Consider the following 17,712-nt stretch of genomic DNA (forward strand, 5'->3'; position numbering starts at 1 on the left):
CTTCCTAAAACAAAAATTTTGTGATCATTTTTGCAGTTTGTGAGTCGATTTTCTTCAACGTCTCTTCTTCGTTTTAAAAGTCAAAAATGGGCTCGTCTTCCGTTTTAAGCCTAAAATTGCTGCTTCGCTTTCGTCTTCGGATTCGGTCGTCATTTTTTGACCAGTTTTAAGCCTAAAATTGAATAAATATTCATTCTACAGATGATTTCTGATCATATTGGGTCAATATTTGCAAGTCATTTTTTGACCAGTTTTAAGCCTAAAATTGAATAAATATTCATTCTAAAGTTGATTTTGTTCATATTGAGTCGGATTTCACAAAAAAATCAGAGTTTGGAGGTTCAAACTCTGATTTTTTTAAGGTCAGGTTTTTTTAAGCCTAAAATTGAATAAATATTCATTCTAAAGTTGATTTCTGTACATATTGGGTTTGTGACCATTTGGTATGTTTTGTGCAGTTTGAGCCTAAAATTGAATAAATATTCATTCAGAATTGGGTCGATATTTGAAAACGTCAGATTTGGAGGTTCAAAACTCTGATTTTTTGCCATTTTTTGGCAGTTTTAAGCCTAAAATTGAATAAATATTCATTCTAAAGTTGATTTCTGTTCATATTGGGAGTTTGGAGGTTCAAACTCTGATTTTTTTTGCAAGTCATTTTTTGACCAGTTTTAAGCCTAAAATTGAATAAATATTCATTCTAAAGTTGATTTCTGTTCATATTGGGTCGATATTTGACGAAACAAAAAAATCAGAGTTTGGAGGTTCAAACTCTGATTTTTTTTGCAAGTCATTTTTTATCAGTTTTAAGCCTAAAATTGAATAAATATTCATTCTAAAGTTGATTTCTGTTCATATTGGGTCGATATTTGACGAAACAAAAAAATCAGAGTTTGGAGGTTCAAACTCTGATTTTTTTTGCAAGTCATTTTTTGACCAGTTTTAAGCCTAAAATTGAATAAATATTCATTCTAAAGTTGATTTCTGTTCATATTGGGTCGATATTTGACCTAACAAAAAAATCAGAGTTTGGAGGTTCAAACTCTGATTTTTTTTGCAAGTCATTTTTTGATCACTTTTAAGCCTAAAATTGAATAAATATTCATTCTAAAGTTGATTTCTGTTCATATTGGGTCGATATTTGACGAAACAAAAAAATCAGAGTTTGGAGGTTCAAACTCTGATTTTTTTTGCAAGTCATTTTTTGACCAGTTTTAAGCCTAAAATTGAATAAATATTCATTCTAAAGTTGATTTCTGTTCATATTGGGTCGATATTTGACGAAACAAAAAAATCAGAGTTTGGAGGTTCAAACTCTGATTTTTTTTGCAAGTCATTTTTTGACCAGTTTTAAGCCTAAAATTGAATAAATATTCATTCTAAAGTTGATTTCTGTTCATATTGGGTCGATATTTAACGAAACAAAAAAATCAGAGTTTGGAGGTTCAAACTTTGATTTTTTTTGCAAGTCATTTTTTGACCAGTTTTAAGCCTAAAATTGAATAAATATTCATTCTAATGTTGATTTCTGTTCATATTGGGTCGATATTTGACGAAACAAAAAAATCAGAGTTTGGAGGTTCAAACTCTGATTTTTTTTGCAAGTCATTTTTTGACCAGTTTTAAGCCTAAAATTGAATAAATATTCATTCTAAAGTTGATTTCTGTTCATATTGGAACAAAAAAATCAGAGTTTGGAGGTTCAAACTCTGATTTTTTTTGCAAGTCATTTTTTGACCAGTTTTAAGCCTAAAATTGAATAAATATTCATTCTAAAGTTGATTTCTGTTCATATTGGGTCGATATTTGATGGAACAAAAAAATCAGAGTTTGGAGGTTCAAACTCTGATTTTTTTTGCAAGTCATTTTTTGACCAGTTTTAAGCCTAAAATTGAATAAATATTCATTCTAAAGTTGATTTCTGTTCATATTGGGTCGATATTTGATGGAACAAAAAAATCAGAGTTTGGAGGTTCAAACTCTGATTTTTTTTGCAAGTCATTTTTTGACCAGTTTTAAGCCTAAAATTGAATAAATATTCATTCTAAAGTTGATTTCTGTTCATATTGGAAACAAAAAAAATCAGAGTTTGGAGGTTCAAACTCTGATTTTTTTTGCAAGTCATTTTTTGACCAGTTTTAAGCCTAAAATTGAATAAATATTCATTCTAAAGTTGATTTCTGTTCATATTGGGTCGATATTTGATGGAACAAAAAAATCAGAGTTTGGAGGTTCAAACTCTGATTTTTTTTGCAAGTCATTTTTTGACCAGTTTTAAGCCTAAAATTGAATAAATATTCATTCTAAAGTTGATTTCTGTTCATATTGGGTCGATATTTGATGGAACAAAAAAATCAGAGTTTGGAGGTTCAAACTCTGATTTTTTTTGCAAGTCATTTTTTGACCAGTTTTAAGCCTAAAATTGAATAAATATTCATTCTAAAGTTGATTTCTGTTCATATTGGGTCGATATTTGATGGAACAAAAAAATCAGAGTTTGGAGGTTCAAACTCTGATTTTTTTTGCAAGTCATTTTTTGACCAGTTTTAAGCCTAAAATTGAATAAATATTCATTCTAAAGTTGATTTCTGTTCATATTGGGTCGATATTTGATGAAACAAAAAAATCAGAGTTTGGAGGTTCAAACTCTGATTTTTTTTGCAAGTCATTTTTTGACCAGTTTTAAGCCTAAAATTGAATAAATATTCATTCTAAAGTTGATTTCTGTTCATATTGGGTCGATATTTGACGAAACAAAAAAATCAGAGTTTGGAGGTTCAAACTCTGATTTTTTTTGCAAGTCATTTTTTGACCAGTTTTAAGCCTAAAATTGAATAAATATTCATTCTAAAGTTGATTTCTGTTCATATTGGGTCGATATTTGACGGAACAAAAAAATCAGAGTTTGGAGGTTCAAACTCTGATTTTTTTTGCAAGTCATTTTTTGACCAGTTTTAAGCCTAAAATTGAATAAATATTCATTCTAAAGTTGATTTCTGTTCATATTGGGTCGATATTTGACGGAACAAAAAAATCAGAGTTTGGAGGTTCAAACTCTGATTTTTTTTGCAAGTCATTTTTTGACCAGTTTTAAGCCTAAAATTGAATAAATATTCATTCTAAAGTTGATTTCTGTTCATATTGGGTCGATATTTGATGGAACAAAAAAATCAGAGTTTGGAGGTTCAAACTCTGATTTTTTTTGCAAGTCATTTTTTGACCAGTTTTAAGCCTAAAATTGAATAAATATTCATTCTAAAGTTGATTTCTGTTCATATTGGGTCGATATTTGACGAAACAAAAAAATCAGAGTTTGGAGGTTCAAACTCTGATTTTTTTGCAAGTCATTTTTTGACCAGTTTTAAGCCTAAAATTGAATAAATATTCATTCTAAAGTTGATTTCTGTTCATATTGGGTCGATATTTGATGGAACAAAAAAATCAGAGTTTGGAGGTTCAAACTCTGATTTTTTTTGCAAGTCATTTTTTGACCAGTTTTAAGCCTAAAATTGAATAAATATTCATTCTAAAGTTGATTTCTGTTCATATTGGGTCGATATTTGACGAAACAAAAAAATCAGAGTTTGGAGGTTCAAACTCTGATTTTTTTTGCAAGTCATTTTTTGACCAGTTTTAAGCCTAAAATTGAATAAATATTCATTCTAAAGTTGATTTCTGTTCATATTGGGTCGATATTTGACGAAACAAAAAAATCAGAGTTTGGAGGTTCAAACTCTGATTTTTTTGCAAGTCATTTTTTGACCAGTTTTAAGCCTAAAATTGAATAAATATTCATTCTAAAGTTGATTTCTGTTCATATTGGGTCGATATTTGACGAAACAAAAAAATCAGAGTTTGGAGGTTCAAACTCTGATTTTTTTTGCAAGTCATTTTTTGACCAGTTTTAAGCCTAAAATTGAATAAATATTCATTCTAAAGTTGATTTCTGTTCATATTGGGTCGATATTTGACGAAACAAAAAAATCATTTAATTTTAATTTTAATAATTTAGAACGACTTTTTATTCAATTTTAAGCTTAAAATTGGAATTTATCGCATTAGAATTGAACAAAAATGTGTTAAGAATTGACTTGCAAGGTTCATGGTGGTTCATGAAGAGAAAAAGCGTTATGGGATAAATATTTACAGAAATGAGTTAAGATTGTATCATTTATCTTTCTAGAATTTCGCTGCAATTTTATTGTAAATATGTATAAATGTAAAAACAAATATTTAAAGCTACAATTCTGGGACACTCTGATAAATTATTTTACGGGTATAAATTCATTTGCAATTACAAAAATTCTTCATTCTGTTTTCGTCTTCAAACGAATTCAAACTAAAAAAAATGCATTTAAAAGTTTTCGTGTCACTTTTTATCATCGCTGTATATTTTGTAGTCGATTCGGACCAATTATCTTGCAGTTATCTTGATAATTCTCGCTGGGAAATCGCTGCTTGCTACGGTGCCTCTGATAAACGTGATGCCCTTTGTAGTGCGCCAGATTGCTATGTGAACGATCGATTTGAGTACACATATTTGCTCTTTACAACATGCTACTGTTGCATTTGTAAATAATTTCCATTAGAAAAACTTTAAAAAGGGAAAGAAAAACATGTAACGTATTTAATCAATAATTAAAAATATTTTGGCGCCAAAATGATTTATTTTTACTCATCAATTTATAGTGGAATAAAGATTTGTTTAAAAAATGCATATTTTAATGCAAAATTATTTAATATTTAAAATAAAAAACTTTGAAAAAAAATAATGAAGACTTATTTTAATCTTGCTTCAGTTAATGTTTGTAAAAAGTTCTTGGAAATTAATTCATGGAGGCAAAATTGAGTTAAGAATGAGAAAATATGGATATACTATGAAAAAATATGTGTTTTGTTATTGCATAAAAAGATAACCCAAATTTCAAAATTGCCAAAATTATTTTTTGTTTATGTTTTTGTGTTATTTATGCTTTGTTATTGCATAAAAAGTCAATTTGAACCAAAAAATTTGGAAAAATCTTAAAATTGGAAGACTTTTAAAATCTCATGATCAATTGTGCGATTTGTCCTTTTTCTCAACAGAAAATTTATCAAATCTATTCCCTAAAGATAAGATAAGAAATTTTTCTGCACAAAAAATGTTTTTATTGGCAAATTATTTACTTTTGTGAGTTTGAAAATGAAGAAATAGTTTATAAATCAATTTTTACCGTAAAAAACTTTAAATCGTTTTTTGTCAGTTTGTTAAAAACTGCAGTTGTGCGATTTATCATTTTCGCGCGAGAATTATTTTCACATTTTTGCTGCCTCACTAAATTCAACTGATTCTTTCAGATTGACTTTCTAAGTTCATAACGATATTTGGGTTTCATGTTATAAAATGTACTTTAGACCAAGTCTACTACTAATGAATTACAATTTGTTTTTGATTCTATTACATCAAATTTTAATATTTTTATTTGACTTATCTTTCTAGAATTTCGTGGAAATGCAGTTCAATTGTATAAATGTAAAAACAAATACTTTCAGCTACTATTCTAGGAAACTTTTGTAATTTTTGTAATTTAGAGTTACTTTGGTCAAAATATTGACACTCTGATAAGCTATTGAACGGGTATAAATTCTCCTGCAATTTCAGAATTTCTTCATTCGGTTTTCGTTTTCAGAACGAATTTAAACTAAAAAATGCATTTAAAACTTTTTGTATCACTTTTTATCATCGCTGCATACTTTGTAGCTGATGCGGAACAAAAACCATTCACCTGCAGCAAACTTGATGGTTCGCATTGGGAAGTTGCTGCTTGTTACGTTGACTACAATTTACGTGATGCCCTTTGTAGTAAGCCAGATTGCAATGTGAACAGCCGATTTTCGTACAAATATTGGACCACAAGATGCTATTGTTGCATTTGTAAATAATTTTGAATTGAAAAAACTTCTAAATGAGAATGAAGAACATGTAAAATATTCAATCAATAAATAAAAATATTTTGGCACCAAAATAATTTATTTTTACTCATCATCTTTCAACGGAACACAGTTTAACACAGTAAAAAAATCTACGTCTCGCGCGTGAAAAATCACTTTTTTTGGTTTTTCTGAAGTAATGGTAGGTTTGCAGGCAAAGTTTTCATAGCAAAAAACGATGTACTCAAGACAACAAATAATCCTACTGAAAAAAAAAATCAAAAAATTCATCTCAATATCGATTTTTGGCAATTTTCAATTATTTTCAAGAATTTTTAGTATAATGAGGAGTATGAAATTGTGAAGTGAGGAGTACAAAGTTGTACAAAAAAGCGTAGGTATGTAATATCGAAATGCGGTATAGTTCTTTCTCTACTTTTTTCTTTATACAAAAAAGTCCTATGAGGAAAATATTTACAGAAATGATGCTAAAATTGTATCACTTATCTTTCTGGAATTTCGTGTCAACAAATATTCAAATCTACTGTGAAAACATACTTTTGAAATTGGGGATTCACTTTTCGTCAAAATATTAACACTTTGATAAGCTATTCCACGAGTATAAATTCACCTGAAATTAAAAAATTTTTCATTCTGTTTTCGTCTTCAAACGAATTTAAACTAAAAAAATGCATTTAAAAGTTTTCGTGTCACTTTTTATCATTACAGCATATTTTGTAGCCGATTCGGATAGCAAATACGTTCCATTATCTTGCAGTCAACTTGATGGAGCCAACTGGCAACTCGCTGCTTGTTTCGGTGACTCTGATAAACGTGATGACCTTTGTAGTAGGCCAGATTGCAATGTGAAAAAACAATTTGAGTACAATTATTTGATCTTTTCAACATGCTATTGTTGTGTTTGTAAATAATTTCCAATGGAAAAACTTGAAAACTGGAAATGAAGAAAATGTAACATATTCAATCATTAAATAAAAATAAAAGAATTTTTTATTTATCAACAAATTTTAACTCTACAAAGCCTTCGCAATAATTTCTTGCGAAAGATTTGTATAAAAAATTCATATTTTAATGCAACAACATTTAAAATTAAATAAAAAAAAACTTAGAAAAAAATAATGAAGACTTATTTTAATATTGCTTCAGATCAGAAAAAAGAGAAAAAAGGTAAATAGTTAATATTTGTTAAAAGTTCTTGGAAATTAATTATTTTTACATTTTTACTGCCTCACTAAATTCAATTGATTTTTTTCAAAGAGAGAGAATTGAAATAAAATTCTGCAAAATAATATTTAAATAAATCACATTTATTTGTTTCCTTTCAACTAACAACAATACAGTTTCTAGATTAATTTGACTGTTTTTTGCACCTAAGAATAATTTTTTTTATACATTTAATTTTTATTTTGATTTTTATACTTTTTTAAACCTTAAATTTGTTTCAAATGACTAACTATTTATAAAATTAATATTTTTTCTCATCTTTTTTTAAATATATTTTTTTTTACTTTCTTACTATCTAAACTACAATCTAACAACATTTATACAATAATGATAAACTTATTAAAAATATTATTTTTTTTTTCGTTTAATAAAATTTTATTTATTTAATTTTTTAGAACCAGAGCTTTTTATTTATTTATTTTTTTTTTACAAAACTTTCAATATCTCTTCATTTATTTTTTTTTTTTCATTAAAACATTAAGCAGGATATTTTTTTACACTTATCCAATTATATTTACATGACTTGTGTACGAAAGAAATCCGTTGAGACGCGTTCACTCGTTTTTTTTTTTATTTAAGAAAGACTTTTTAAGTACCTACTAGATTTATTTATAAATATTCCATTCTGACTTTCGGTTAATGGCACTCTGATTTCGTATGGCTTTTCATTTTGGGAAACGGAGAGGAAAGATAAAATTTACAAGAAAACGGAAGAAAAGGAAAAAAATGAATATTTTTTAAAAAATAATCCCTGAGAAAAAATATTCTTTTGTTTGTGTTTTTTGAGAAAATTGTTTTTTTTTTATACAAAGGAAAAAGTTTTGTTCGCTTCTTGAATTTTCCTACACAATGCTCTCTTTCTGCGAATTGTTTTGCATTTCATTAAAAGCCGGCACCGTATTCACCGTCTGAATTGCATTGACTTTCCGCAACGATGCGTCACTCGTTTTAAAGCCATTTCCGTGCAAAATACCCGCCAGCCACGATTTAATTGATCGCTTCGTAATCGACGTCTTGCTACTTGTGTCTTCGTCGAGTGCAACTGCCTCCAGGGACTTCCATTTTTTCGTCAGAAACGGAATATCTTCGGCATCGTGGTTCGTCAGAGACGTTTGTCGCAACAACGGGCAATTCGGATCCTCGTTCATCGGCATCATCATGGCGGATCCGTTGCAATTGTTGTTGGAATATTTGTACATGGCGTCCTGGTTGACAATTTTGTGGTTGTGGGCATCGACAAGGGCCTCGTGCTCGGATGTTGTATCGCATTCGCCGCCACTCGGATGACTGCTGATCGTTGAAACGCCATGTTCGAGTGACACGGAGCTCTTTTTCTTCATTTTTTCGTTGAGTTTTGCCGCCTCGTTGGAATTTCGTTTGCGCAACGCACTGGGAAACGGGTCTAAGGAACGACTTTCGCGCAAAATGTTGTCCGTATTCGAAAAACGGCTGTAATCGTCGGTAGAGGCGATCGAACGGAGCAGTTGACGCGGCGACACAATCGCTAATGGGCGTTTTTCGTTCGTTGTCTCGGTTGTATCTGTTTGTTCGACTTCGGGCTTCTCGAGAGTTGTGCGAGAATCTTCGTTCAAATACAAGGGGATTCGTTCAATTCGACGATTTATCAATTTTGGTGAGTCACGTGGTCCAATAAATGATCCCTGAAGACTGTAAGTGCTTTCCATATCGCCTCCGCCGCGAAAAGCGCTCGAATGACGTCGACTTCCGCCGCCTCCAAAGTGAATTCCGCCAATCATGCTTGGATGTCGCGAGTCATAATTCAATTTTGGGCTCTTCCGAGGACGACAGAACAACGGCGGCGGTAATTCGCCAACATCAACATTCCGTTTTTGAATGGCATTCTCGTTCGCGCCAATTAACCAATGTGTCAAAACGTCTCCTTTTCCCTTCATATTCACCAAACCACGTTCTTCGGTGATGTAACCGCCCAATTTATCCAACGCCGCTTTGCATTGCGGTGAAATGTGAATTTTTAACGCTTCGCCATTCGATTCCATGCGAGATGCGGTGTTCACTGTATCGCCAAATAAGCAATAACGGGGCATCGTGAGACCAACAACGCCAGCAACGACAGGCCCGCAATGGATGCCAATGCGTAATTTCAAGATTTCGTTCGGGCGATGCGAAATTCGATGACTTCGTACTGCCTGCAGTAACTCCAAAGCCATGGAAGCGATTTCACCCGCATGATTATCGTTCAAAATGGGCAAGCCAGAAACTACCATGTACGCGTCGCCAATCGTTTCGACCTTGTAAACGTCGTAACCCTTGATGATGCGATCGAAAACGGTGTACAGGTCATTGAGAAAGTTGACCACTTCCAACGGGGTACTCGTTGCCGACATCGCTGTAAAACCAACAATGTCACTGAAGTAAATTGTGACCTGCGAAAAATAAGAAAAATTATGAATTTCTACTCAAAACTTAAAAAAAAAAGTTTTTCTTACACTTTCGTATGAAACCGGCTCAACGCCGTGCCCTTTTGTCAATTTCTCCGCTACAGATTGCGGCAACATGCGATGCAGCAAATCCTCGGTCTTGCGTTTCTCTTCACACAGTAATCTAGTACGTTCGTTTACGATATCCTCCAAGTTGTTTGCGTATTTTTCCATCATTTCCATCATCTGGTCCATGATGTTCTTCGATTTGCCGCCACGCATCTTCTTTAAGCGAGTTCTAAAAGGAAATAATTTGAGAATTAGATTTAAAAAAAAATAAAAACTGTTTTCTTTTTTAGAGATGAATATTTTTCTTTTACAAAATTGATAATTTTTAACTAAAAATTTAGAAAAATGAAAAAATATTTATTTTCAAATTGATTGTAAAGAAAATTTTGATGTTTTATTTAATTTTTAGTTTTTGGATTTTCTCATGGTTTTTCAAGAAATTAAAAAAAATATTAAACTTGAAAAAGTATAAGATTTGTTCTCTTATAATATTTAGGAATTTACAAAATTATTTTTAAAAATTAATTTTTATTATTTTAAATTTTTCTTCTGGAAATTTTAAGACAGTCAAAATAATGAGTGAATTTCAATTAAATAAAAATTAAAAAAAAATGTCTAAAATAAATATTGACGGATGAAGAATTGAAAAATTTCATCGAAAAAATTTTTGGTAGGTTTTTAGTCTTGTTTTTTAATTTTTCAAAAATCTAAAAAATATTTTAATTTAATTATTCTTTTTAACGAAAAATTTAATTGATGAAAAATTTCTTTACAAATTCATTTTATAAAGTTTTTTAAAGATTTTCTAACATTCAGAAATAATTTCATCGATTGTTTTTCAACTTTTTTTTATTTAGTTCTTTAATCGATGAGACAAAAAATGTCTTCAAAATTTCATTTTAAAAAATTAGTTCTGGAAAAAAAAAAACAAAAAATTTTCAAAATGCTTAAAATTTTTAAAAAATATTTTTAAATTAACAAAAAATAATTTTTTTTAAATAAAATTGTAAAATTTTTGAAATTTCAGGAAAGCGAAAAAAATGTCCAATTTTTTGTAACGAAATGATGTTTATGTCAAACTTACCTAATCGTTGTGAATTCCGGTCGATTTTCCGGTTGTTCATCCCAACACTCTTTGATGCAATTAATCACGTAATCTCCCACATTTTCCATATCCAGAAGACTTTCAGTGTCAGGACGAAAAGGTTCCTCGCCGGGTAACGGTACTTTTTTCACTAATTCTATGATTTCTTTGGGTTCGTAGGCATATCCAAAGGGACCGCGGCGCCCAATGATCTCATGCATGATGATGGAAAAGGCATAAACGTCTCCTTTTTGGGAACCATGTTGATGGGGATCACGCAAAAGTTCGGGCGCTTTCCACAAAAGATCTAAAAAATTCGAAAAAATTGATTTAAAAGAAATTTTTTCAAGAATTTTTCATTTGACTCACTTCGATAATGTTGATGTTCGCCAATAGACTCACTTTCAGCCGAATTGCGGATGTCATGCAGCCCGAAATCCGTCACTTGCAACACCCATCGACTAGTTACGACACAATTGGATGACTTGAGGTTGCCATGGTACCCGAGTGCGGATGAATGAATGTAAATCATTGCCTGTGAAAATGTGTTAATTAGTGGTTTTTGCGTATTTCATGAGGAAAAAGTGGGCATACCTTAATTAAATCGTGTATTAATGATGCAATAAATAGATGATCTAACTTAATATCTTCGTTTTCGATGATGTCGTAGAGACTTCCCTTGGCACAATAATCAGTGACTAGCAATATTCTCATTGGCTCGACGCAGGCACCAATAAAACTATTAATATTATCGTGTCGCAGGTCTCGCAAAAGGCGCATTTCCTTCATAATATCGCGAGAAATGTCCTTTTTCCGCGAGAATTTCAACTCTTTGATGCGCACGACGACACCTTTGAAGCGTCCCGTTGCCGTGAAAACTTGCTGCGAGCATCGCGATCCATAAGAAGCGGCACTCACGAGACTCAGTTTGCTCGGCGACGAGACAATGTCGTTGTTGAAGTATCCCTTGATCTCGTGCGATTCGATTTTCCACAGCAAACCCATGATTTCCAGCTCATTTTTCCATTTGCGGTAGATGCTCATTGTAAAAACGCCCGCACAAAAGAGCAAAACTCCCAGGACGCCAGCAACGACCATTGAATGCACATGAGTGTCATCCTTTTGACAAAGTTCGTTGTTGTATCCGCACGATGGCTCGTCATCCGGGCGTGCAGCCCATAACAACGTTGCACTGTTGATCAATTTGTAACGCTGCAAAATTTCACATAAAAATTAACAAAATTCTTTTGAACACAAAAAAAGCGTTTTTTAAAGGAAATTAAAGGAGGGACAAAACATATATAGAATAGACGACTCACTCACTGGAAAATCGTCTCCTTCTTCGAAATGAGCGACGGGCATCATGAGATGATCGCACGAAAAGTTGATCGGCAGAGGTTCGTTCATCATGTATGGCTGCAATGCAAGAACCGAGAAATTTCCCTCAGAATCGCCAAATTGATCAATTTTGATTGTTGATCCCGTAATACCTGAAAAAATTAATTAATATTAAAATTTATCAAAATTGAGGTAGGAAATTCAAAAAATTACTTTGATAGCTGCCATCGTGAATAATGGTCTCAACGATTCGCGTTCCATTACTTGCGACTTCAAATATCACTTCATCCGTCAATGTGCGATTTTCCGATTTTAGTAACTTATCCAAGGCATGTGCGTATAATTTCACCGAATCATAAAGGTATGCCGCGTATATCGATACGTGCTGAAATTAAATTTAACGTTGAAAAATGATTTTTATATTATTAAGGGTATTTATAAATTAATTTTTAAAAAATATTTATAAATTAAAAATAATTAATTTTTATATAAATTAAAATTAATTTTTAAATATTTTTTAATCAGATTTTTTTTTTTGTTTTTTTCTAATTAATTAAATCAAATTTTTTAATTAAAAATTAAATTTAGACTTTTTTTTAAATTGAGCTGTCAAAAATTGAAGAATATTTTTTTTAAAATAAAATTTATCAATTTTAAAATAAAAAAATAATATAAAATAAAAATTTGGTAAAATTAATTAATTTTGGTATAATTAATTTTTACTAAATTTCATAAAATCTGATTTTTCATAAAAAGTTAAAAATTAAAAAAAAAAATTAATTAATTTTTTAAATAAAAGAATTAGTTAGGTACATTCAGTAATTTTGTGAACAAAACTTGGAAATTTTTTATAATTTAATTTTTTCATAGATTGATTTTTTATTTTCTCAAAAAAGAAAAAAAATGGAAAAAATTATGAATTTTTATGAAATTTTTTAATTTTGATTTTTTGAATGCGAAAAAATATAAAAATATTTGAAAATAATTTAAAGCAATCCAACATTAAAAAAAAACTCACCTTTGCCCAGATAAAAATCGAAGGTGTCGTAAAATTAAACGGATCTTTCATATTATACTCGCGCACTTTCGCCGTAAACGTGTCAAAATTCTTTGTCGGCGGCGTCGACACAACAACCAACAAACTCCTGGCCCGATTAAAATAATGCACATCGTTGCTGCAGTTTTTATATTTACTCAGTTCCTCAGGCTTCCACAAATACTGAAACGCTTCTCTGCAACGAAATCAAATTAAAGTTCAATCAAATGCAAATTTTGTCGACAAAAACCAAAACTTACTTTGTAGAATAGGTCATCATGTCGACATAAATCACCAAATATTCCCCCTTGTCGAAAAGCTGTACGGAATTCATGGTATTCATCATATCCACAAGTGTGCTTGCTGATCCCAGGAAAATGTAGATACGGGTTTTGTTCTTGGTATTTTGGATCAACTGCAAATAATTTTTTTTTGATTATATGAAAATGTGACAATTTCAACGAAAATTTCTACTTACGGAATACCAATGACCACTGCGACAACACTCCATGCCATTTTCGCAGCACTTTTGCATATTTACGATTTTTTCCATGTGATTTATCGTCATGTTCGACTTTTGCGCCTGATCTTTTAGGGAGTTGGCCACTGTTGACCAAACTTCCTCGTAAATTATAGAAAATTTCTTCCAATTATAATAACTAATTAATGATATCACAGACTTGGTGACCTAGAAAGAGAAAAAAAAATAAAAAAAAATTATGCGAAGAATTAACAAAATCCGCAAAGAGCATTATTAATTACTCAATCCATTTCAATCACTTATTTCAATTAAATTTTTTTTTCGAGAATTTTTTTTTTGCAATTAGGATTTTATTATTGAACGATAGCTAATGGAGAAAAATAATTGGTTCTTAGAAAAGACGAGAAAGTGTCGATAAAAAAAGCTGTAGGCGGAAAATTATCTATTAAGAATGTTTGCAAAAAGGATTTACGTTAATTTTCTAAACAAAGCTACTTGTCCATTTTGTCATTCAATTTAATCCTTCGTTCAGTAGAATTTTCATCGCATTTATTAATTTATGATTTTCAATAAAAACCATTCATGACACTAAATTTAAGCTCGCCATTGTTTCATCATTTGCCATTGTTATCGTCTACCAGTTTCCGAGCGCAACTATTTGTCGAGCAATTTAATGTCACAGCAAATATTTACCGAAAGGATGAGTATTAAAAACATGAATAGTTTAGCAACATTGTGCATGTTCTACATAGATGAGCGAATTTGAGTAAATTTATTTTCAATACGAGTGAGAAAGATGAATAAAATTCTCGCCTACATGCAAAATTCTGTATTCATGCTGTTTTTCGTGATCGTTCTGATTACTGAACAAGAGAATAAATTTAATTTTGTGGGATTTTTTTTTAGTTTGATCATTAGAAGTTTTTAATATTTTTTTTTTAATTTAAAAAATTTAATTTAAAAAATTTAATTTAAAAAATTTAATTTAAAAAATTAAATCCAATTAAATTAATAATTAATTGATTAATTAAATAATTTTTATTTTTAATTTAATTTTAATTTAGTAATTATTTATTTTTTTATTTATATTTATTTATTTTAAATTTTTTATTCTGAAAACAAAATTTATCATAAAATAAAATTTATTAAAGTCAACATAAATAATTAATTTCCATTTTCAGTATTTAAAAAAAAATTATTAAGGTGAATAAATTTAATATTTTCATTTTTTGTAATTTTTATTTTATTTTTGAATTTTTTGTTTTAATTTTTTAATTTAGACGTTAAACGTTGATTCTTAACATTAATTTAATTTTAGTTTATATATTTAAAAATTGAACTTTTTCCCAAAATAAAAATTTTTGAAAAAAAATAAACGTGACTTTCAAAAAAATGATTTTCAACATTTCAACCATAACCAGTAATTTTTCATGATTTTTTAATATAAAAATTTCAAAATATGTCAAAAATATTTGTATTTTATATTTAATTTATTTAATTTATATTATTTTTCCCACTGAATTTTTTCGACAAAATTCGAGGGGGGAGGAGACAAAAAATGGATATATTAAATTTATTCGCCTAAATATGTAAGTAAAATTTAAAAAAATAAAAATAAAATAAAAATAAATTAAAAAATGTAAATAAATTTATTTTCAGACTATGCAATTATTTTACGTATTTTTTTTAACTTATCATTTAAATTTAAAATGATTATCAATTAAAAAAAATATCATTAAAACAAAACATATAGGATTGTTAATATTTTTTTAATTTAAATTAATATAAATTTTATTTTTTAAATTTAAAAAAAAAAAATCATTAAAAAATTTTGGCTTCTTCCTTCATGGAATTTTTAAAAATATTTTTTATTAAATAAAATAAGTTAATAATAAAAAAATAAGTTTTGAGTAATAAATCTTTCATCCGAAGAATTTATATTATTAATTTAAAAATCATCAAAGAAATCAAATTCCCAAGTCAACTACTTTCAGGAAGAAAAATTTCCCATTTAACTCTTTTTTTTCACTTAATTTTTTCTCAGAATACCATTTTCAATCAATTTAGCCTTTTTTTACTTTTCGATTCAAATTACTTGATTTTCCTGAAGAACATACTTCAAGAATAAAAGGCAACAACCCCGTTACGTTGCCTACACGTTTCTACATAAAAAAAATGTCTCATCAATCGGAAATGTAATAAAATATTTATTTTTACAAATCTCGTTTTTTATAACATTTTTTTTCACAAGTCTTTTAACGAAAAAAAAAATGTAAAGAACGGAGAAGAGACGAAGAAGAAGAAAACCGAAACATGTTTTATGAATTAATCTCTACATAATAATAAGGAAAGAAAAAAAAGAGTTAATATTTGCATAACATTCAATATTATATTAATATCGAGTTATCAATGTGAGTGATATTCTATTTTTAGAACATGTTTAGCTAGTTCTGCGAAGTTTCTTGCATGTGTGAGAAAAAAAGAATGAGGCTTGAAAGAGATATTGCTCACACGATAATTAGGTGCTTAGTTATGTTTACGCAGAAATTTCAACGAGAAGCAATAAAAATTTAAGTAGATGCTGTCCTTGAGTGCGCATCGCGATGAGTAATAAAATTATGTTGTAAAAATTAATTCACGAGAAGAGTAAATATTATTGAAATTTATGACTCTTCCACATGTCGGTTCGGGCGTTCGTGACATTTCTGGCGAGAAAAGAGTGCATGACATTAAAAAATAAGCAATAAAGATCGTTATCAGCGTTCAAATAGAAAAAAAAGTTTTTTTTCTAACAAATGCCGCTTTTTCCGTTCCGTTATATGGGTGTAATTTAAGATGATCAGCAAAGTGACCAACGAGCACTAAACTAGCAGAAAAACGGTAAATAAATTGATTGCATCGTGTACAAAGTGCATCGCGCAGACAAAGCATGATTATTAATAAAAATCAGGCGTTCATGGTGTTAGTTAAATTCTATTTTTAGATGGAATTTTGCCGACGACTCACACGTACATTCGTGGGTTGTTTGCTCTTTGTGACATGTTTTGTAAATTAACGCTCGCGTACACATCGTCGTTAGTTGTAAATATAATAAACAACGATATTTAATGGGAGATCACGGTATTTTGTAATGCAATTGTTCGTGTAATAAAAAAAATGAACAAACTTTGAGAGATCACATGAAAGATCAAATTAATTCGAAGATGATAACGATCGGAAGAGTTCTGTTTGATTGACGAGGGCGGCTTTTCTTTGAAAAATTAGACAAAAGTACGAGACGTCTCCACATACCTGCGTGTCTGGCGGCTCGGTACGAGCAAAGGTTGGAATTGGTGAAGCCATGTAATCGGAACATTTCTGAAAAATAAAGAGAAAAAAATGAATCATATTGAAATTTTGCACGTTCGTCAGCAACGTGATAGTAGAGTGATGGAAAATTAGAGCTTTTGATGAGAGCAGGGTCGAAAAAACTATTGACTTTTACTTAATATTTTTATTTATTTTTATTTTAATTGAGCTTAAACTAAAATTTAAGGAAAATATTAAAATAAATTAATTTTAATTTAAATTATTTTCTTAAAAAATATTTTTTTTCGAATTTTTTGATCATTTTTGGCTCCAAAATAATTTATTGAAGAGATATTTTTATATTTTCTCAATTAATTAATTTTTTTTAAATAATACGAATAATAATTTTTTAAAAAAATTTTTTTTTTTTATTTTTTTTTTTGCCAAAAAATAAATTTAATTTTAACATTTTTAACTGAGAAAAATCCAAAATCTTTATGATCATGGAAAGTTTTTAATAAAAATTTTTTTTTAAATAATTTTAATTAAATTTAATTGTTTTAAAATTTATTATTAAATTAAATTAATAAAATACTTAATTAATAATTTAATTAATTATTTTTAATCATAAACAACACAAAAAAATATTTTTTTACCTAAATATCCTTTTCGTCTATTTTTCTATTGAAAAAAAATTTTTTTTTTTTTTTCAAAAGTTAATTTTTTTAAATATTTTTTTTTAAATTAATTTAAAATTTTAATAATTAAGTTATTTAAATTTTTTCAAGCTTTATATTTATTTATTTTTTTTTTTGTTTTTTTAGCAAAAGCTTGAGTTAATTAATTATTTTTATTGACATTT

The 17,712-nt window shown here is 29.0% G+C and overlaps 1 protein-coding gene across 1 annotated transcript in view; it reads right to left on the reverse strand.

Annotated features, from left to right (window-relative positions):
• Positions 1-7,531: 7,531 nt before the first annotated feature.
• The window catches only part of LOC134836937 (receptor-type guanylate cyclase Gyc76C-like), a 31,727-nt gene continuing 21,546 nt past the window's right edge, over positions 7,532-17,712 (reverse strand). The window contains exons 4-14 of the mRNA XM_063852224.1: positions 16,854-16,919; positions 13,560-13,769; positions 13,342-13,496; positions 13,064-13,277; positions 12,259-12,430; positions 12,031-12,197; positions 11,302-11,919; positions 11,077-11,242; positions 10,708-11,014; positions 9,624-9,852; positions 7,532-9,560 (exon numbers count right to left, since the gene is read on the reverse strand). Coding sequence (XP_063708294.1) covers positions 7,998-9,560; positions 9,624-9,852; positions 10,708-11,014; positions 11,077-11,242; positions 11,302-11,919; positions 12,031-12,197; positions 12,259-12,430; positions 13,064-13,277; positions 13,342-13,496; positions 13,560-13,769; positions 16,854-16,919 — 3,867 coding nt within the window. The 3' untranslated portion in view covers positions 7,532-7,997. The remainder of the gene's footprint in view (positions 9,561-9,623; positions 9,853-10,707; positions 11,015-11,076; positions 11,243-11,301; positions 11,920-12,030; positions 12,198-12,258; positions 12,431-13,063; positions 13,278-13,341; positions 13,497-13,559; positions 13,770-16,853; positions 16,920-17,712) is intronic.

The sequence above is a fragment of the Culicoides brevitarsis genome, chromosome 1 (genome assembly GCF_036172545.1).
Source record: "Culicoides brevitarsis isolate CSIRO-B50_1 chromosome 1, AGI_CSIRO_Cbre_v1, whole genome shotgun sequence".
Taxonomy (NCBI): Eukaryota; Metazoa; Arthropoda; class Insecta; order Diptera; family Ceratopogonidae; genus Culicoides; species Culicoides brevitarsis.